Source organism: Dicentrarchus labrax, unplaced genomic scaffold, assembly GCF_905237075.1.
Source record: "Dicentrarchus labrax unplaced genomic scaffold, dlabrax2021, whole genome shotgun sequence".
Classification (NCBI taxonomy): domain Eukaryota; kingdom Metazoa; phylum Chordata; class Actinopteri; family Moronidae; genus Dicentrarchus; species Dicentrarchus labrax.
Genome location: NW_026136710.1, coordinates 3233134 through 3254893, shown reverse-complemented (window position 1 = coordinate 3254893; position 21760 = coordinate 3233134). Strand labels below are relative to the sequence as shown.

The following is a 21760-nucleotide window of genomic DNA, read 5'->3' as shown; positions in this document are numbered from 1 at the left end:
GCCACTGGATGGAGTTACAGGTTAAATAACTTTTTTTCAGGAAGCAGAAAACATCCTAAAACACATCTGAAAGTTAAACTGCTTCCACTTTATCTTAAACTTTTACACCTTAGGAGTGAAACAACGTGAGCTCTCAGTCAGTAGGTAAAGTATAGAATATATTAAATATACAGTGTGTGTATTTACAGTACAGGACAAACAAAGGAGAAGTCTCCACCAATCAGAGACGGTGACACAGAGCTGCGGGGGATGCTACGGCTGCTCTGATTGGCTGAATCCGGAGCAGACACGCCGACGGGGGACTGGATGAGGTGTGTTTCTGCTGAACTTGGAAAGTTTTTTTAAATGAGTCCTCTGACCGACAGGGTGGCTGTAAAAAGAAGAAAAACCCCGCTAGACTTTGTGGATTATTTCCCCTCCTGGGTCGGATTAAAAGAAATAAGCTGCAGAGGAAACATTCAGGGTGTGTCTGCACAGTCAGGAACTTTTTCTTTCTTTATGTGAAGATTTTGGAGGTTTTTCTTTGAAGTGAAAGCAAAGAGAAAGTTGGCCGCCACCATGCCGGGGAACAGTGGAGTTTACGCGGTGAAGAGGAGGAAGAAGCCCGTTCAGAAAGTGTGAGTTTTAATTTAATTAACTCCTAATTGATCTCCTTTATATGACAGCAGGGTGTTAAACAGACACTGCACTACAGTAACCCGACAGCGCTGGACTCCTAGTGCACCTGAACGCACCACGAGCAGGATTATAATAATAATAATAATAATAATAATAATAATAATAAAGCTTTTTTACATTCACACCGAGCACCACGGGTGAGCCAGGTGCTTTGCTGGAGCTCTACCTGTGTGATGAGTGATTTCCAGGCAGTGGGTAGTTTACCTGCAGAGAATGTCACGCAAAGGTAGTGACGTCAGCAGCGGCTGGATAAGGTGAGTCGGGCAGGTGATGGTGGCCGAGGTGGCCGAGGTGCTCACCGCAGTGTGCAAATACTCGGTTACAAGTAAAAGTCCCGATAATTCATAATAACATTTAAGGTGAAAAGCAGAATAATCAATTATTTTATTGTAATTATTGATACTTTTCATGTTGCAGCTGGTAAATGTGGATATACTGATGTTAATTTAAACTATTATAATACATTATTTATTAGTTTATTTATATATTTTTTAGCATTTTTAATCTAAAGTGACCTAACTGTCAAATATAGTGCTGTAAAAAGTATAATGTTTGCATCCAAACTGTAGCCAAGTAGAGGTTTAAAGTAGCATAAAATGGAAATCAAGTAAAGTTATTGAATGAATGTATTTAGTTACTGCTAAGTTGTTGTTTCTTTTAAGGAAAAGTTCTGCATTCAAGTAACAATCTCATCAAAACATGCTTGAAATAAAAGGTAAAAATACAAATTTTGCAGATCAAATACGCCCCATTATCAGAATAATGTGTGTATATATGATGCATTAATATGTAATCTGTCACTCGAATGTTGCACCTCGATCAATCAAGTCTTATCTTAACTTATAATAACACATCATCATTTATTTGTTGACTGTATTTCATATTCTGCAAAGCAACTAAAGTCTACAAATATTATATAAAGTGACTAAAAAGCAGTTTTATTATTAAACTTTATGTCTATGATGGATATGCTGTGATTTGTTATGGATACACTGACTTTATTTATTTACTCCCTCAGGCGTTTACCTGCTATTGTTTCCAAAATCTCGTCTATTGTCACCTTCAGCGACTACTGTTACCACAGTATTCATCAGCAGCTGATCACCGATTAATAAATCTCAACTAACTGCTTCATTTGACTCTAAATTCTCATGTTTTCCTCCAGATTCTCTCTCTCTCTCTCTCTCTCTCTCTCTCTCTCCTGTTTCATCTCCTCATTCCTGTCTGCTTTGTCCTCGTCCTCCGACTCTTTTCTTAGATCTGTGTGTTTATTCAGGGAAGGATGACACACAGGCCCGCTGCGTGTCCTGACATGTCTGAGAGGAGTTATGTTGTGGTAATTCGTAGTAATAATGGCACAGGCCAACAAGTGGAAGATCAACACATGCAGTCTCAGAATTATGATGTAACTCTGTATTTGGGGTAAATTGTCTGTCGATAATTTTCTCCGTTGATTGATTTGTTGTTTGGTCCAGAAAATGTCACCAGTGACGTCCTCAAATGTCTTGTTTTGTCCCACAAACATAAGATATTCAGTTTACTAGAGACACCAGAAAATATTCACATTTAAGAAGCTGAAATCAGACAATTTGGACAGTTTTTGATTTAATTTAATTAATTATTAGAATAGTTGGGGATTGTTTTAATAGTTGAAAACTTGCCGATTAATCAACGAATCGTAGCAGCTGTAAGCACGACTTTTCATTTTGAGGCAGTTTGTTATCTTTTGTTCAGATCGAGAAGAAGATAAAACAGATTTTTTTGCTCCATTTTCTCTTTTATGTTCTGTTTTCATGCCACACAGCTCTGTAGCTTAGCACCACAGCTAACCTACTAACCTGATAGATTACTGTGCTGCACTAATCCTAACCCCAAAGGGAGGAGAGCTGTCGTTATTCGTCTCCATTAAACAGACTAGTGCTGCAACTGATGGTTATTTTCATTATTGATTTATCTGCCAACTATTTTCTTGATCAATGGATTCATTCATTTGGACTAAAATACAGTAAACATTGTTCCTCACAGTATCCCAGAAACCAAAGGTGACTTCATGAACAGTCCGAAACTCAAAAAATATTTTTATTATTTACTATCATGTAAGACCAAGAAAAGCATCAAATATTTGGCATTTTTTATAAAACTCACTCAAAGAGGCCACACCCTTAATTATGCATACCTTTATAAGCCTTCATATTATATAAACAGGTGAGTTATATAGTTATATCTTCTACCGGGCTGTAAACATGTTTATTTCTGCTGTGAAGTTTATTTTGATATGGGGCCTTATGGAGATTGACCTGCTTTTGGAGCCAGCCTCTAGTGGCCGTTAGAGGAACTGCAGTTGTTGTTACTTTTGTTACGTGTTGGCTTCATTTTTCAGGCTCACTCTAACTAAAGCTGCTTATATTGATGAGTTTTTACTTCAGTAAATCTAATATGTGCAGGTATTTAACAGAGTGAATGTGCTGCAAACTAATACAACAAACCACATTTCTCTCTCTGTGTGTGCTTTCTCGTCCTGTAAAGATAAAACTACCAACCAGACTTTGAGCCTCAGCTGGCTCTTAAAACCAGGACGTTGATTCTTTGATGTGGTTCAGAGTTTATTTGGGCTGCAACCGACTACATCGTCTCTCAGAAATTCACCACTGGAATTTTTTCAAGGGACGTATTGTTGTCATGAGTCAGTGCGTCAGTGTGACACACAAAATCTCCTACGTGCACCCGTACGGACGTTCAGATGTACTGTGTTACAGGATATGGAAAAAAAATCAACCACAAAACCAAAAACTCCCACTTCAATTCTGTGGAAATTCCACTGTGTGCTGTAGATTGTAACATGTTTTAGCAGGCAGCATCTCTGAACATCTCCTCTTATGTCTTGTGTTTAAGTGCAAAGCCTCCACCGGCGAAGACCAATCCGTCCAAACGCCACCGAGACCGCCTGAACGTGGAGCTGGATCGTCTCACCGGCCTGCTGCCGTTCTCCGAGGAGGTCAGAGGTCGTCTGGACAAGCTGTCTGTGCTCCGGCTCAGTGTGGGATACCTCAAGGTTAAGAGTTACTTCCATGGTCAGTCGCCCCCCCTGGCCTCACGTTTTTTTTAACTCTGAGAGTAAAAAGTCGCACCGCAGAGGTCACATAAAACTTGCATCCATGTGTGAAGTATTAGAAGTATGTGTGGGACAATGTGTGAGGTGTGAAAATATGCTGCTCCAGACATTTTTGTGGCGGAGCTGTGAGTGTTTGGGGTGGCGGAGAGGGAAACCTGATACGGGGAATAATGAATAGTAGCCCTGCTGGGAAGGGAAACTGGAGAGCGTGCTGCAGGGGCAGATGGGAGTCCAGGCAGAGGAACATGAGACGGGCAGACAGGAACAGTAGGTCTTTATTCTGATGCAAAATACACACCCATTCAGAGGCAGCAGTTGGTTGCCTACGCCGTCTGCATATTGTCTGGGTGTCAGAATATGTGGTGGAGTCGTCTCCACGGTCGCTGGAAGTGTGATTGATGTATTTTAAGAGCACAAAATCATCGGTTTTAAATATACATTGCTTTACATTGTTGTCTGAAAAGGTAGGCAGTGTTCCTCGTACGTACGTAAGTAAGTATATATTCTTTTGCCACGCTACATGAGCTCATTCAGTTGTTTTGAATTTATTTTCAGACTAAGAACATTTACATGTAGTGTTTCACTTCTGTAAAGTTAGAAGACTCAAAAGAGACGATAAGAATCGAAGCAACAGAGGCAAAAATATCCTGAGGTTTAGTCCCTAGTATGACTCAAGTTTTCAAAAACACTAGACCCTACGTTTGGTGTGAATCTGTAAGTCTTCAAGCCAACCTTGAAGGCCTCACTAGGACATCATCAATGGTCATTTTCCAGAGCCACAGACGAAGAAAACAGATCTAAATGAAGGTTTGATTATAACAAAAATTGCAAAACTAGCTGTCGGTGCCATTGTGACACCAGATTTTACACCACAGACCAGCAACCCTGTCATTGTGCCTCTCTGGCTCTGCTATCGCCCGGCTGATCGCTGCTGTTGATGGAGCAGGGCTTGGGGGGTGAAGTATGGTGGCACGACATGAGGGCTCTTGACAAGGCTGTGAATGGAGTGTTTATTTATTACACAACCCTCGTTAAAGTCTGACCAGAGGAAGACGCTTCTAGACATGAAGCTGTTTTAAATAATTCCATATTCAGCTTTAAAAAAGAAGAAAGGGAAATAAAAACGGAGAGAGTGGAGAGCTGCAGTATGAGGAGAGAAAGTCTGTGTTAAAGCTGCTGCAAGTGACTCCGTTTTGAGGCCTATCAGATGAAGACCGTATCTCCATCAGCACGTTCTGCCCCGTGCTGTCGTACATCGTATTGTGAACATGTTATCTCCTCTCAACTTTGATGTTCGTCCAGCAGCACTGTGCCTTGTTTAATGTGAACTGTGAAACAAGCAGCATAAAAAAAGATGGATGTTTAAGTGTGAAACTCACAGGCAAAGGCTGTTATTGACAATAAATCCCTCTCAAACCAGTTGAAGCTGCTCGAGGTGGAGTTAGCTTCAACTACTTTGTGTACAGTTAGAGTTAGTTTAGTCCCAAACTAGGGATTGGGCCCCTCCAAAGGGACACAAGATAAATCTGAGGGGTTGTTAGATGATAGTTTTTGGACTTACTAATAATTGTATCTTTGGACCTGAAACAGATATTTAAATAAAACCATCTGAGAAGTTTAAAATAGAAACATGGACAACTCATAGAAACCTGAAACATAATACCAAATTAGACACTGATTAGATTAGATTTTTATATAAGATGTGACAACTCAGAAATATTGGAAACCACTGGTTTAATAATTAACTACGCGTCATATTTTACAAGTGTCTGTTTTTTAATGTCGATTTTTGCATGAAAAATATCTTTAATTAGTAACTCTAGCTGTTTAAATACATTTAGTGGAGTAAAAAGTACAATATTAAATGGCTTATATGAAAATACTAGATACAAGTATGTCAAAATTGGCCTCAAGTACAGTACTTGAGTAAATTTACTTACTTTACATTCCAGCACTCACTGTAACAGACACCTAGTGAAGTCATCTCCACTGCAGACCATCTCTATTTGATCTTATTTGACGAACCTGAATGTTTGTACGGTTCACTGTGGGGAAGATAACTACAGCTGCAGATGATGGAAATGTACTTTGCAGTTTAGGGACGAGGCTCACTATGATACTTGCGTCGGATAGTTGTTTTCAGCCCGTCTATGTCGACTGTGTCTGTCCCTGTCAAATAAACTATACATAAATCGGTATTTGGAAAGATGAAAAGAAGGTATTTCCTTCATTTTTGTTGTTTTTTACTCTGTACACCCATTTTCATCACATTACCTGCTGATGCTAATCCACCCTTCCTCCTCCTGCCTCCTGGCCTGTGACCCTGTTAACTAGTCACTTTATCACCAGTTAACAGGGTCACTGGTTAAACGGAAACACCGGTGAGCCACGGGACGCATGTGACTTTCTCCTGTGTGGCACTGTTGAACTGAGGGTGCGCTTCAGTCTTAAATAACATATACTGAACATAACGTGATGATGTGGCAACACGTGTGGTTGCAGCTGTGGCTTGTCCGTTTGGTCGGCTTGTGAAAAAGCTTGGTATTTCTTACAAAATCTTTTTATTCTCGCTTAAAGTAAAGTATTAAAGTGAGACAACCCTACAGCCCAGGTCAGAGGATCACTAAAGTCATTAGAACACATCCTCTGGGCGCCATTAATATCTGTAAATGTTGAGATATTCGCTGAATAAAGGAAAACTTTGACGTGCTGATGTCGTTAAAGGAAAAATCAAAGGCTCACCAAAGTTAGAATTTATCCTCCAGGAGTCACGAATATCTGTAGAAACCATCATGACAGTTCATCCAGTAGTTGTGCAGGTATTTCAGTCTGGAAGCGAAGTGGTGGACTGACCGATATTAAACCCGCTCACGTAAGTTAAAAAAACATCGTTGGTCGGAGATCTTCCAGGATGAAAGTGTCGTAGCTTTAATTGCTTTTAGAGAAAAGAGTTCTCGGTGGCCTCCTGAATGTTCTTCTTATTCTCCGTCTAATCTTCCCCAGCGGTTTCCTCTGATTGTGGAGGATGTTTGTTCGAACACAGCAAAGCCTCAGAGGTGTGTTTGGATGTTTTCAATATGAAGAAAAGGGAACAAAAACAGTGGAGGGCCGTTGTATGATGTGTATTGTTGTGTGTGAGATGGAAACAAATCTCTTGTTTGACTCTGAAACACTCAAAAACCTCAAAATATCAAAGAACGAAGGAATATCAGACTTTATTTCAACTAGGTTTGTAATCACAGGTGTAATATCTGTTAATATTCAAACAAACTACATTTATATTCTCACAAACACTCACAATAAATAAACCATAAAGGCTCCAAGATAGGAAAATGATTCCTCTGGGGAGCAGGAATGTTTTCCTGTCACATTTGGATATTTCTTGTTCACAAATGGACATTTTGACCTGATAATGGGCGCTAGATGAAAGTCAGAGTGTCGCCAAAATCAAGTGCTGATGATGAATATCTAACTGCAGATTTCATGAGAATCTGGCCAATAGTTGTTGAGGCATTTTGCTCTAAACCAGGAAAACGTTAAGTGAATTTACAGCCACAAAACAACAGACACAAAGTAGGTTTTCATCCAGATTTGAACTGAATTTAAAAATGAATCCGCAAAAGAAAATTAAATCACGTTTCCATCCATAAGTCAAGCAGCCAGTAATCCACTGCAGAAGAAGAAGCTGCACTATGCTTTTATTGATACAGAAACGTTTTCCACCTCCAAGCGTCATTTGTGTCATATTGTGTCAGATTGTGCTCTAGTGTGCTTCTGTATTTTTGCTCATTAATCCACATCAGCATTAAATTTGGTTGTGTAAGAGTTAGCAAAACATCTTCAGGATCAAATGGTTGCAACATAAAGATCCTTTAGGTAATGTGAAGGGGCCTAAATATATCCTATAACACTGCAATAAAACACCATTCTGAACTGTATATTTAGTGTAAAGGCAGCGTGAGTTCTGGTGTTGTTACTCTTCAGTAAGGTCGCCGGCCACTGGTGAGGATATGAGTTAAACTGAAGGTACAGACACTGTATCCAGATAACGGCACAAAGGACACAGACGAAATCCACAGACGACCGGCTGAGAAAGAAGGAGATGTCCTGAAGTCAGTGTCCTGATCTAAACAGAGCTATTACATCAAGAGCTCAAACTCCTCTGCACAAATCCCCTGCAGGGACAAAGCCCCAAAACACAAACATAGAGAGTTCCCGCAGCTTTGTAACGCTTCTAGGTTCAAAAATGTTCATAAAGATTCATGCAACCAGGTATTTTCTGGCATTTTGGCATGAAAAGTGCTCCAATGTTGTCTAAATTAAATTTAAAAAAAAGTCAGATTATCATCTTGTTTCTAGGATTTAAGGCAACAAAATCAAAATATTTTGGAAACCTGGGTACAGTTTATATCTTTGTGTGCTTTTTTTTGAGTGTTATAGATTGTTCGATCGATAGTGTGTCTTTGTGTGTGTGTGTGTGTGTGTGTGTGTGTGTGTGTGTGTGTGTGTGTGTGTGTGTGCTGACGTCAGACCTGCAGAACCCAGAGAGCACAATCAGGGCCTCTGAACAGTCTACTTACTGAAACTTGCTCCCTGCAGCGGGCTCTGAATGAGTCCCAGGTGATGCTGCTGCTGCTGCTGCTGCCATCACCAGGAGTGGAGGTTACCATGGTGAACCCTTGTCACCGTAGCAACAGAGTCCTGCTCAGGAAGTCTGACACCATAGGAAGAGACGGCGGCCTGGGGGGTGGGGGCATTGTCTTGTTTGGGCCGTGTTTGCCTGGAGAGCTGGTTGTTCGCGTCTGCTTCCTGTGTTTGTCGATAACGAGGGGTGAGCGAGGTTTAATCGAGGTCAGCGCCGGCCTTAATTTCGGCCTCCAGCTGCATTTTCCTCCGAGATAAATCTGCGTCCGCTCTGCTGAGTCATAACCAGGCCAGAGAGATGCTGAGGCCTGCTTAATTTGGACAGATAATAATATGTGTTAAGGAAGTATGCAGCGGTTAATGCAGGATATCTGATTCTGAGAGCGGTGGCTGAGACACAGTTTCTCAAGTACTTTACTTGTGTTACTTGTGAATACTGATGCCTCTATATGACCTCCATAAACAAACATGACCAACAGCGAGAAGCTATTTTTATATAGTTTTTCTTAATGCCAGATTCCCCTTGAAATCAATGAAACGAGGTAATGAAAACATTATCGCTTTTGTCCAGAGGGGCCGCCAGAATCAACACAATATGACAGTTCCTTTAAGGACGGTTTTCATGTACTTTACTTGAGTATTTTTATCTTAACCTACTTTATACTTCTACTCCATTACACTTATCTGACAACTAAATTACTTTTCAGTTTAAAGTTTTATCTAGAAAACCAAAAGAGAGTCTTTAAAATGGGTTAAAATAGTAATATATAGTAATATATACTTAGTTAGGGCCACTGCACACCCAGTCCAAATTTTTCCGATAGCTTGTCAGTTGATAATAATCATTTGTTTTTTGAATTCTTATTCAAAACATTTGATAGCTTTATTTTCTATGAAAGTAAGTGTTTTTAGCTATTTATCTATTTGTTTACCTTTATGTTTATTTGGTGTAATACCCTTGTTTGAACACTGTGTGGCAGTCACCCAAAAGGGGGAGTGCATACATGAGTACAGGAAGGGCGATTGAGCCAGGTGTGTTGCATAAACATGACACCGTCTAAAGACAGTGTAGCAGTAGCTTTTGTTAAGCTTATTTAAAAGTCATTATAGATGCACTTTTGAACAGTTTGCAAAGATATTCACCTTACATGTTTAAAAGGTGACGATATGTTAATGTAGCTGTTACAGATTGTTGCGCTGCCCTCAAGTGGCCAAAAAATCAGCGGAAAAGAAGTAAAGAAATGACCTGAACTGAAAGATTAGATCTAGTTTCATGAGATATTAAGACTCTAAAGATATCTTAAATCAGATCACAGGTGCCGTGTCTTACAAACAGAACCACAAAAACAACCCCCTCACCTATAAACCCTTCGTTATCAGGTCAGACTGCCGGCTGCTAACCGACAGCTTAACCGGAGCAGAGTTCATCTCCTCTGCAGACAGACGGTTGGTGCAGTCAGACACCTCCAAACACAGGAAGGAGCTTTCTGCTGATGGCTGCAAGATAAGCAGAAATATATAAACTAAGAGCTGATGCTGTCTCTGCTGCGTATCTCGCATCCACGACGTCGGGATAGTTTTACCAGCAGTACGGAGTTAATGAGACATGGATCAATAACAGTGTGAATCTTAGCACTGAATCAGGTTTTATTTTTTGGTGACTTGACTCCATGAAGGGAAATATGTATCCAGACTTTAATATCTCAACAACTACTGAAGGAATTGCTATGAAACTTTGCACATTTATGATCCCGTCAGGATGAATCATCATGACTTTGTTCATTTCTCCAGACTCCCCGATATTACCGATATGAATGAATATAATGATCAATATGACAATCCAAAGGTTACCAGAAAGCTGCTTTCTTAAATCAATAACTTTATTAAAGAATATTTAAGTTAGATATTATTTAACATGTTAAATAATTTTACCTATACATTGTAAACCAACTCTAGTTGCTGAGAGCGGATTCTTCTCTGTTACTCTGTGCTGCTCTGTACAGACTTGTAAACCACAGCGCCCTCTGTTGGAAAAGCTTTGCAATGGGCCCAATTAATTTGTTTTTTTTCTGCATTATATACCAGGAAAAAACAGTTTTCATATCAGCACATATGCACAGATACAATACCGATATGTCTCCAGTAGTCACATATCGGCCGGGCAATGTATCGGTCACTGTGAATATCAGATTGTCGCTTTAAAGGAGCAGATACACTGAATCTAACGAGGATGCATCTGGATCCGTCCCGGCACTGAAACTGTGAGCTGGGCGGTGCTTTGTTTTGGATCTGCCGCTTTCAAAACAAGCGCCCCCATTTCAGGCCGTAAAGGTGTCTGTGGAGGGGGTTTCCATCATCTGACCTGCAGGTCTGAAGAAGCATTCTCTCAGTTTTAGCCTTGTTTCTCTCTCAGCTGGGTCTGAAGGGTTACAGCTCTCCCTTTCAGGCCCGCTGTGTACTGACTCTGCGTGTGAACCCTCTTCCTTGAAAGCTCCACGGTGCTGGAGGAGGAAGAGGAAGGGAGGGAGGAAAGGATGGAAGTGAAGGGAGGCAGGGTTACAGATTCAAGTTTAACAAGTCCACGTTTCAGTAAAACTGTCCGATTTGTTTAGTCTTTCGTTCTAACTTTTGCACGTCTCACGCTGTGTCCAGTTTCTCTGTCACATGTTGACGTATTCGACCCATTTCAGCCGGTTGCAGATTGTGTTCTAATAACAAACTCCAGATTCTTTCAGGGGTCTGAGTTTGTAGAAAGCTGCTCTTCACCGAGATGACAGTGCAAATTCCTGGGTTTGTTGGTGGGGGTGAGACGAGATGCAGATCCAGTGGGTTTGTTTTAAAAAGGGGAGGGAGAGTGGTGGAGTAAGAGGAGGGGGAAGGGTAGGGAAGTTTGTTAGCGTGCCATAGAGTCATTACTGTAAGGAAAGGAGGTTTTTCTTAGCTGAATGAATGCCAGCGATCACAGATTAGATTATGCAACATTTTGCCAAATCTTAAAGAAAAAAAAAAATCACTTCTTTTTTTAACACAAAAAGAAAAGTGCCGTTCTTTCCGGTTACACCAGAAATTTAGACAGACAGTATTTCCTGCTTACGTTGGTGAGCTTCATTTGCAGTTAATTCTGGGTGCAATCTGCAGGCCTTCGTCTTACACAAATAACATGGACACTGTGCAGCTGTGTACACATAAACGCTCTCGGCTGTCCTGCTGATGGAGGTAAAAGCTGCCTGCGTTCGGCCTGCAGGACGTCACTGATACTTTGTCTGTTCCACAAATAAACCTGTGAAACATTAGCAGGGATGCAGCGAAGACACACGCAGCAAGTGTTGTAGAAACACACTGGATACCAAACAGCGTTGAGCTTTTGTTCTTGGAGTCACTGCATGTAGTAACAAGTCTTAAATTAATGGTAAAGTTTGGTCACTTCAGAAGATAAATTAAAGGTTGTCCAATCAGAACAGGTCCAGTTTTACTCTCTTTAAGCTCTGTTTTGGTCTCCTGAGGGGAATATCTAGTTCTTTAGCTGCTAAATGCTCCACCAGCTGGTTGCTATCTGTGTCACTTTGTTGTTTGGTGCTGGGCAGTTGGTGAACTGTGAGTTTATCAGAGCTTTATCAATTATAACAGCTGCCTGTTGCTGCTGGAAACTGCACATATGAGAACAGTGAGAGTGAACCGAAACAGTAAAACCAAAACAATGAGCTGAAAGACCCTGAAAAGCTCTGTAGAGCTGAGGGAAACTACAGTCGGGTGATAGTTCTCTGCAGTTTAAGTCAAATCAATAGCTCCATTGATGATACACAATATTGATCATTGCAGCTTTAACAATTACACCAATGCCTGCAAACATCCACTTCCAGCTTAACTTTATACACTGAACTCAAAGATGTTGAATTTTTGTGTTCACAAGTGTAGATTTGTGTAGAAGTTGCTCCAAGATTTGTGGTATTTATACTTGAATATCTTCTTTAAATCTGTAAGAAAACTGGAGAAAGAGAAATGCTTTAAGCTGCACAGCTGCAAACTAAAGGGTTGGCTCATACAAACTAACATAAATTATTATTATTTCAAATAAAATCCTATTTTTGCTGCCACTTCGATAGAATGAAGGTAAATGAAGGAGACATTACACTAGTATATGGGGCTCACAGCTGTAGGAATAATGTTCTGTAACTCTGGATATCCCAGCCCTCAATATCAACATTTATTATTTGGACAATTTAATGAACACTGTTGACCCTATAACTTTTAAAGCCTTGTATTAAGATCATTTAGGGACATCATGACATGTTTTTATTCTCCTATTACAGATTTTGTCAGTGTGCTGTTCAATATATATTTCTGTCCTCCTTAACTTGCCTGATGAACTCACTTTTTTAAGAATCTTTTGAGTTGTTTTATTGATTTCTTTGTGAATTGCAGCAGCGCTCCAGAAGAGGTCAGCTCCTCCGGTCTCTGCGAACGGTAGAAACGGACAGTCAGTGTCTTTGGATGGAGTCAGTTTCTCAGAGGGAGATCTCCTCCTCCAGGTACAGCTGCAAAACATTACATTAAACCTGTGTATTTGTCAGCGTGTGTGTGTGTGTGTTTGTGTCATGTTGTATTTTGTATTATTTCTGTAGGCTTTAAATGGTTTTGTGTTGGTTGTGACGACTGATGGCGTGGTCTTCTACGCATCGCCGACAGTCCAGGACTTCCTGGGCTTCCATCAGGTAAAACTGTGACACCAAACACAGTGTAATGACTCATTATGCCTTTAAGTACTTGAGTAAATGTAAACTCCTTCCCTTCCTGCCATCAGTCCGATGTGGTCCACCAGAGTGTGTATCATCTCGTTCACATGGACGACAGAGAGATGTTCAAATGTCAGCTCCACTTCGCCCTCAACCCCAGAGAGAGCGATGTGACAGCAGAAGGTATGAATCAACTCATCAATATCTACCTGTCACAAATATAACACACGGTTTATTCGCATCCTGGAAAACCTGGAAATTTAGAAAAGAAAATAACTAATCAAAAATGAAACTTAAAAAACTTAAATCGCCATCATTAGTTCTACTTAGAACATCTTTTATATGATGTGGTTAAGTGTCTGTGTCTTTTCTTTTACCGACACAGAGACACCGTATTGATCCTACATGGAGATGTAATTGTTATATCAGATGCAGATGAACCTAGAGGACCGATATGTTGTGATACAGTATAAATACTGTGTGAGATTAATGGTGTTCCTCTGCAGATGGGCAGTCCGGCAGTAAAGCTTCGAGCAGCTCTGTGAGCTTGTTGCCTCAGTACATCCCTCCAGAGAACTCCTCTTTCCTGGAAAGAAGCTTCTGTTGTCGCCTTCGCTGCCTCCTGGACAACACCTCCGGATTCCTGGTACCATCATAAACAGCATGTGTTACACAAGATTAAGAGTCTGCAGCCATGCTAGCAGCTCTGTGGAGGGGAAACGCCAAAAAATCGATAAAAACAATGTTTAATTAATTAAACATGCACAAAGGGAAACCATATACAGCATACTGCCATTAGAGTACAGTAAGCTGATAACTAGCCTGCTCACACACGATAAAACCATTAAACAAACTAATAACTAGCAGCAGTTAATCTTATCATACTTTAGCAGTTACCTAGTGTTTGTTCTCAGTTCTCCCTGGCTGTAGCTCGTTGGAAAATCATGGCTAAAATCATGTAGTGGAAACTTTTCTCAACTTTTCTGCTTCAAACTTCCACTAAAGAGCTGAAAACATCAGATCTGTGTGAAGATCCAAAGAGGAAACCGTAACCTTCCTCACACTGACTCATGAAACAAACGTTGTTTTCTACATTGTTTCCACCATTTGAGGCTTGACTTAGGCTTGTTCCGCCCTCTTTGTCTACACCTTAATTAGCGCCACCTACTGTTCTCGATGAACCAACTTCTAATATTCACGTAAAAGAGTAGTGGGTGGAAACAAAACTCTGCATCTGGATGGGAACCTGGCTAATGACAATTCTAACATGTTGATGTTTTACTTTGTCTCCTCTCCAGGCTCTAAACTTCAGCGGACGTCTGAAGTACCTGCATTTGCAGGGAAACAAGGAGGCTGACGGGACAGCGGCTCCTCCTCAGCTGGCTCTGTTTGCCATCGCCACTCCTCTGCAGCCTCCCTCGGTCATGGAGATCCGGACTAAGACGCTTATGTTCCAGTCTAAACACAGGATGGACTTTGCTCCTGTGGGCATAGACAACAGGTTGGCTTTTTGTTTTTTGGGTGAAATATCTCTTTTACACCAGATTGTTGACTGTAGATGGAACCAGATCAGCGTCTGTAACTCTGTCATTGTGTTTATTTGTTTGTTTTCAGGGGGAAGCTGGTTTTAGGATACACAGAGATAGAGTTGGTCACTACAGGCTCCGGCTATCAGTTCATCCACGCTGCTGACATGATGTACTGCGCTGACAACCACCTCAAGAGTGAGTTATCCTACAAGACACATGCACGAGAATCAATGCACTGTTATTAACTTATTTACAGTTCCTGCCTCCTGTGTTACTTATAAAGCCTACCTGCTCTGTCCTCAGTGATAAAGACCGGAGACAGTGGCTTCACGTTCTTCCGGCTGCTTACTAAAACCGGACACTGGTTGTGGGTTCAGGCCTCTGCCAGGATAGTCTTCAAGGAAGGGAGACCGGACTTCATCATCGCTCGTCAGAAAGCCCTGACGTAAGCATCGGCTTCTTATCTTGAGCTCTTATCGTTCCAGGGCATGTGTTCTTACTTAAATCTCTGTGAACATTGACCTCTTGAAGGATAACGTCAGCGTTTTCAAGTCTCTCTAATAACAATAACAGTGAGCTGGCTTTGCTTGCTGTATTCATTCCTCCTGACATCGAAAGATCCCTTCAAGTCCTCATCTTGTGCAAAAATGTGTTCAAACCTTTATATGAAGCAAATATGAATCTTTAACAGTCTGAGTTAAATAAACTAAGTGGAAAGTTACAGTCTTTTTAGTACAAAATTCACTCTTTTTGTTCCTTTTACTGCAGTTAGAGGGAAACACAAAGACAGAATTTTTAAATTTTGTACAAAATGAGGACTGTGGATTTTGTCCCCCGTCACTTACTTAGAAAGAGAATTAGAAAGATTCAGCATCAGAAGTACTTTATTGATCCCCAAGGGGGGAAATTGATTGTGTTACAGTTGCCCAAGTTGATAAACAAGACGTTATAAGAACTAATAAGAAGAAGGTTAAAATATCTAACAACAATATATATAGAAATCAGAAGAATATGAATAAGAGTGTAAATATATGTACATTAAGGGATCTTTTCATGTACAGTATAAACAGTTTTAATGTTCATATGGTCACCTGAGAGTTGTTTTTAAACAGATTAAAAAATTGCAATTTATCCATTGAAATGTATTAGTTTTCTGTCAAGGAAACTCATTATTATGGAAAGCAGGAGGAACAATTTCATTAAAAATGCAGTAGATGGACCCACTTTTGATCTCATTTTGACCTCTACTGAAACCAAACCTCTAATTTAAGAATCTGAAAGCAAAATATTACATTTTGTTTTTAGTATATACCTTTGCTTGTTGCTCACTGTAGGAATGAAGAAGGAGAGGAACACCTGCACCAAAGAAGAAAGCAGCTCCCCTTCAACCTCGCCACCGGGGAAGGCGTCCTGTACGAAACGTGGATGGACGCCTTCTCCATGCCTGGTCCTCCTGCTCCAGACACCATGGAGCCCACGACAGCGAAACCTCTGGACCCCGCCTCCCTCCTGGGATCCCTTTGCCGGCAGGACCACTCTGTTTACAACCAGAAACCCAGTTCCCCGCTCCCAATCTTCGACCAGATAGAGGACCTTGATTTGGAGCCACCCCAGTCATCCTTGGAACAAGCCTTCCAGGACAGCCACGCTCTGCTCAGCGTGCCAGGCCAGATCCAGGCTTCACAGAAGAGGCCCATGACCGGGGACTTCACATCAGAAGCCATGATTGACTCTTTGAAACAGATTTTGGGAGATATCGGTGATGGAGGGATAGAGGGTCTTGAAGTTGAGGAGACAGAGCTGAGGGACTGGGAGAACACCCTCGTTAGGATGAACAACGAGAGGGAAGACGCATCAGTGGAGCTAGATCGCATCCTGGCCAATGACGTGTTCTCATATGTGGAGGAGGCTCTGAAGAGTGAGGCCGGATTTGTGCAGGGTTCAGGGAACAGTTCATCCACTCAAGGACGGCATCCTGGGTCTGTGTTTTCAGATAATGAGCAGCCGATGACGGACATGACATCGGGACTTGCTGATCAGACTCTGTCAGGACATGTTCTTAACAATGTCGGTTGTTCAACTGGACTAAAAGGTGCTTCACACACGCTGACGCCCACACAGTGTTGTAACACTCACCAGGGACACACCTCTCGACTGTGGCCTCCAGGCAGCAGCAATCACCACTGTGGCAACCAGATGATTTCAACACAATCCTGCCACGCTGTTCATTCACAGCCTGAAGCGACACAATGGCTTCCATCTGTGCACAACATCCCCAGCAGGCATCACTCTAGCGTGGATGTGACGGACCAAAATGTACAATATTCACTAAACTGCACTGGTTCCCAGCAGACTTACATGGGGCCACAGCTTCAGAGCCCCTCAGCGTGGCAACAGCAGCAGCTGCCGCAAAGTTTTTACCATCACACACTGACACATTCCTCACACACACCAGGCAGCGGAAACTCAACAGCACCGTCATCCCACCCGCAAATGCAGCGATTATCTGGCACCTGCATGTATGAAAACGGAGGAGGTCACATACCGAACGTTGCTACCGCTCCTGCCCAACAGGACGGGCCTCTCCTGGGACCCACGTGCTCCAGAGGGCCCACACACGTCGCGGGGAGGACCAGAAACGCTCCCTTCACCCTGTCCCATCCGGGCACGGCAGTCAGCAACCAGGGGATGATGCAGTCGTCCTGTGCAGATGTGGGCAATATCAGTTTGCTTAATCTGAGCGGAGATGGGCTGGGAGCAGCTCCAACTGATTATCCTCCGGAAAGTGGATCATTACAGTCGTCGTTCTTCTGTTGGAACGGTGACGCTCAGGTAAAATAAGCTGCTATTAGAGACACATTTTAAGCAATTTTGAGGTCATTTGGGAAGGAAAACTATTTTTAAAGACAGATTACAGATTGGTACTTGAGGACTTGTCCAGATGGTTATAATTTGTCCTGGAAAACACATTAAATTGGCTTCAGGCAGTTCTCGCCCTGTTTTGATGAGCCTGTCCTCCATCGCAGCTGTCCAGCAAACAGCTGAGAAGTGAGAGGAGTTATTTCAGACGTCCCGTTCATTTTAAAGGAGTCTTAAAGGATTAGTTTGGATGTTTTGAAGTAGGGTTGTATGAGGTGCTTGTTCATCTGTAATCATCCTTATTATTTGAAGAAGCAGGCTATGGTACCGGCATAGAAGTGATGTACTGCTGTGGGTGGAAGGTACAAAAGAGAATGTGTTTTAGCCACCTAAAAAAGTCAATAGCAGTTCAAGTGCATGCTATATTATTATTATTATTATTATTATTAGAGTATATTCATCACTTTACCTTACCGTCAGACACTGCTTGTGTCAATGGAGTCTGGTGGCTTTGAAGGGAGCGTAGATGGGTATAAAACTGCTTCAGTTCCCCGTCAGACGGTACCTTCATACAACCCCACTTTAAAAGATCCAAACTAACCCTTTAAGGGACTGACAGCTGCAGTACTTTGAAGACTTGAATGGACACAAAGCTCTCCAGGTGTACTCGTCCCTTCGTTAGAATAAAACTGGTTCTTTGATGTGAAAGTTAAAGGTGCATGAACATTTAAGGAGAAACATCAAGTACAACTCCCATGGAGCATTTTGGTCTGAAACATCCGAGCACCAAGCTCAGAGGAATATTGTGTATATAAGGCTATAGTCAGCTGCTAGTTAGCTTCGCTGTCTCCCCCTGTTTCCAGTCTTTATGCTAAGCTATGCTAATCAGATAATCACAGTTTTTCTCTTTTCTTCCAAAGATCCCCAAAGTTCCTCTGAACGGCGTCGTTGACCCGTTTGCCTTCCCTGCCCGTCCTGCCGGAAGCATCAACCTTTCCCGCAACACCGGCCCGTAGCCACCGCCGCCGCCTCCACCGCCGCCGCCTCCGCACTGCACTCAGAGACTCCGATCAGACTGACAGATACAGATGATGAGGAGTTTCCCTCCCACGACACTCTATATAAGATATTTTATAGACGTTGTGTCTGCTGTGGCTCGCCAAGAAAAATAAACCTTCTCATTTCAAACTGAAAACAGATTTTATTATTAGATAATGATTATCCTTTTTTTTAACCATTGACTCTTCAAATATTTATCAAACAACTTTATCTAGTAGTTTTTAGATTGGCTGAATGGAAGCTGGACCCAAGAGGATTTATTGCAAGCGGACTTTACTGTAAAAAAATGTGAGGAATAAAGGACACAAAGGCTCCTGTTCATATGGAGAACCATTTCACAGCAGTTTAACTCTTCCTCCTGTACGTCACAATGTGAATCTTTGTATCTGCTTCTGTTTATGTCCTTTAATTAGGCTGGTTTTGTTTCCTCCAAAAACAGCGTTTGGATCTTACTCAGCTGTGAAACTAACGAGTAAAATGTGGAACCGTTTCCCAACACTAACGCAGCTCTGTTGGAAAGAAATGTGACTTTTAAAGTTACATTTAAATTTGCCAATTATCTGGCACTTTGAAAAGAACTACAATATAATTTAGTTCTGTATTCAATAAGCATGTTAGACATGAAACTCACACAAAGCAGTATTAAAATACTGTAAAATCTATTTAACTTTAACTCTTGCCCTTGAGCAAGAATCTCAGTGGCCAGTACTATATAATAAAATATAAAATACAATGACGCTTCACTGTTCTACCACCCACATTTAGCATTTATGAGTAGTATATAAACATTGGATAAATGTCAGATTGAAGGACATTTTAAGGGTTTATTAATGTTGTTGTATTATCAGTTGATACACCAGGAGAAGGTATAATAACAAATGTAACAAATATGTAATAAACACTTAAAAAATGTCTTTATATGCTCTAATAACTGCATTATACAGTCTCTCCAGAGCACAAATTCAACCAATCACTGTAAATTCTGAATTCGACCTTGCAATTTTGTCCAATCACAGCAACTGTTATGCTAATTTGACAAATCGTTGAGTTTCTCCAATCAGTCATAGCAGTCCCCCTGTACAACACTGAGCCAGTAACAGCTGAGAAATATCTCCAAATGTCACACTCGCCTCGCTTCGCTGTTGTTTTACTCTTCCCCTCAGCTCCATCTGTCGAGATCAGTCTCCATCCTTCTGGTGGGTGCGAGATTAATCCCAGGACCCGCAGTTTTTGTTTTTTCCCCCTCCCGAAGCAAAGTTAAAACCGCCCGCTCCCGCAAGATTTGCATTATGTCCTGCGAGATCCCAATCCCAGTGCAGCCCTCTACCATATGTCACCCAACTACGAGCAATGTTGTTCTCACTGGAACACGCTGACTTTGATTTTTAATGAATTATACAAAAAAAAAAAAAGGCAACTATGTCTGTAATTCTCACTTACTCCAGCAAGAAAAGGCCTAAAAACATTCCAACATTCTGGAAAAGCTGCAGCGAAATCCTGGAGGGACTGATTATAGTGAGTTATAAAACATTTATTAACCCACTTGTGCCGTTATAAAATGCTGAAATCTGGTGACAAAGTGATGTCTGGACTTCAAAACAAGATCACAGTTAGTGAGTGGGCACATGGGACTACAGTTTTTTCCCAAAATGGTAGAAAATGCCTTAAAAATAAGCAATAAAAATGGAGGGATTGTAATTATTTTCAGTACACACGTGCAACAGGCTCCTATCTATATATTCTATACAAATAAAAGTTGCACACAGCAGACAGAGGAGCCATTCTGCATTAGTTTCAGTGGGTTTTAATTGCCATTAAAACTAATGGAGGAAGTGTCCGTTTGCTTCTATTAAACCTCAGATGTTGCTTTTTTTTAGATAACTTCTAACAAATATAAAGAAGTACCCCTCACAAGGAGCACAATCAAGTATTTGAAGTTGAATGTCAAAGATATGCACCCATAAATGCACTGTAAAAACATTTCATATGGAAAACATTGAATAAGCACAATTTTAGCATTTTTCCTCATTTTTGAAAAATCCTGACTTTGACCTTTGATAAAAGTGTGATTTCTTAATGTTTTCTAAAAATACAAAGTCGTACCTTTAAACACTCGCTTAAAGTATGTCTGTACCAAATTTCAAGACTTTAGACCAAACTGATTGAATGTTATGGCTTTTCTTACATCATACTGAATATAATCTTTTGGGTGCAGATGTATTAAAGGTTTAAGCACCAGCACTGCTTATAAATGCTAAATTATATTGAAACTAAACAGTGAATTGGTGGATAACTGTTGTATGATGATAAAACTGGACACATATGGATTCATAGCACTTAAAGATGTTTCAGTTTCAATGTTTCAGTTATTATTTCTTCTGTTTTTCACGTATGTACACATTAAACGGGAGAGATGGCAGCTCTAGTGCTCAATGTGAACAGATCTAAACAAACAGTATAGTTTCAGTTTGTGTCCATCTCAGCTGCATCAAAGCAGAACTTTGTTTGCTTTGTCAATTATATTCACAATTATACAGTTTTGCCTTTAGGAAGTTGCCATATTATTGTGCTTCTGTTATAATAAACGCTCTGTAGCTGCTTTGTATTATTTGAGAAATAACCATTGAGGACAGGTCTAATTTATTTTGCCATTAAAGAACTGTAACCATCCTCCTCCTCCTCCTCCTCGGCCAGCCTCGTGTGTTATTCTCCATAGCACACGTGAAGTATTATCTCTGCAGCAGTTCGTGCGAGGACAGCGTGTGATTGTATTCAAACTGGGTCGCCCGCTGACATTATAGCTTCAAACCTCAGACGTGAGAAGGTATCAGGTTGTGATCATGTGCTCTGTCTGCAGCACCGGCTCCACTGGCATCTTGTGTTGTTGTCCGTGGAGTGTTATGTGTGTCTGTGTGTGTGTGTATATTTTATGTTTTTGTTCCCTCTGAGATAAGTGTAGTTCCCACAAGTCATTACGTAACCCGCCAGCGGCCTCCCTTGTCTGTCTGCAACTTACACAGTAAATTCCCCCCCCCGCCTCGGCCTCTTCAGTGTCTCCTCCGGGTAGGACTCTGGTTTCTGAGAGTCGGGGCTAGCAGCTTTGAGTTATTTTACTGGTTCCCAACTTTTTTTTTACTTAAAGGACA

At 41.2% G+C, this 21760-nt stretch overlaps 1 protein-coding gene across 2 annotated transcripts; it reads left to right on the top strand.

Moving 5' to 3' along the window:
- The first annotated feature begins 323 nt into the window (after positions 1–323).
- On the top strand, positions 324–21284 carry LOC127370866 (aryl hydrocarbon receptor). Of its 2 annotated transcripts, none has more exons than XM_051413313.1 (11): positions 324–617; positions 3571–3749; positions 12860–12963; positions 13057–13146; positions 13236–13350; positions 13674–13813; positions 14466–14668; positions 14782–14891; positions 15000–15141; positions 16031–17528; positions 18476–21284. In XM_051413313.1, the coding sequence occupies exons 1-11, from the start codon at positions 559–561 to the stop codon at positions 18569–18571; spliced, it is 2736 nt and encodes a 911-aa protein (XP_051269273.1). In that variant the 5' UTR covers positions 324–558; the 3' UTR covers positions 18572–21284. The 2 variants fall into 2 exon arrangements, with proteins under 2 accessions (XP_051269273.1, XP_051269272.1); XM_051413312.1 differs by having other exon boundaries at positions 325–617; positions 12857–12963.
- Positions 21285–21760: the final 476 nt, after the last annotated feature.

Bases quoted from the DNA above. Each gene is read 5' to 3' on its own strand.
- LOC127370866 (XM_051413312.1), top strand. From the start codon at position 559: ATGCCGGGGAACAGTGGAGTTTACGCGGTGAAGAGGAGGAAGAAGCCC. The intron at 14,669-14,781 runs GTTGGCTTTTTG...GTTTGTTTTCAG, and splicing joins CCTGTGGGCATAGACAACAG to GGGGAAGCTGGTTTTAGGAT. The intron at 14,892-14,999 runs GTGAGTTATCCT...CTCTGTCCTCAG, and splicing joins CGCTGACAACCACCTCAAGA to TGATAAAGACCGGAGACAGT.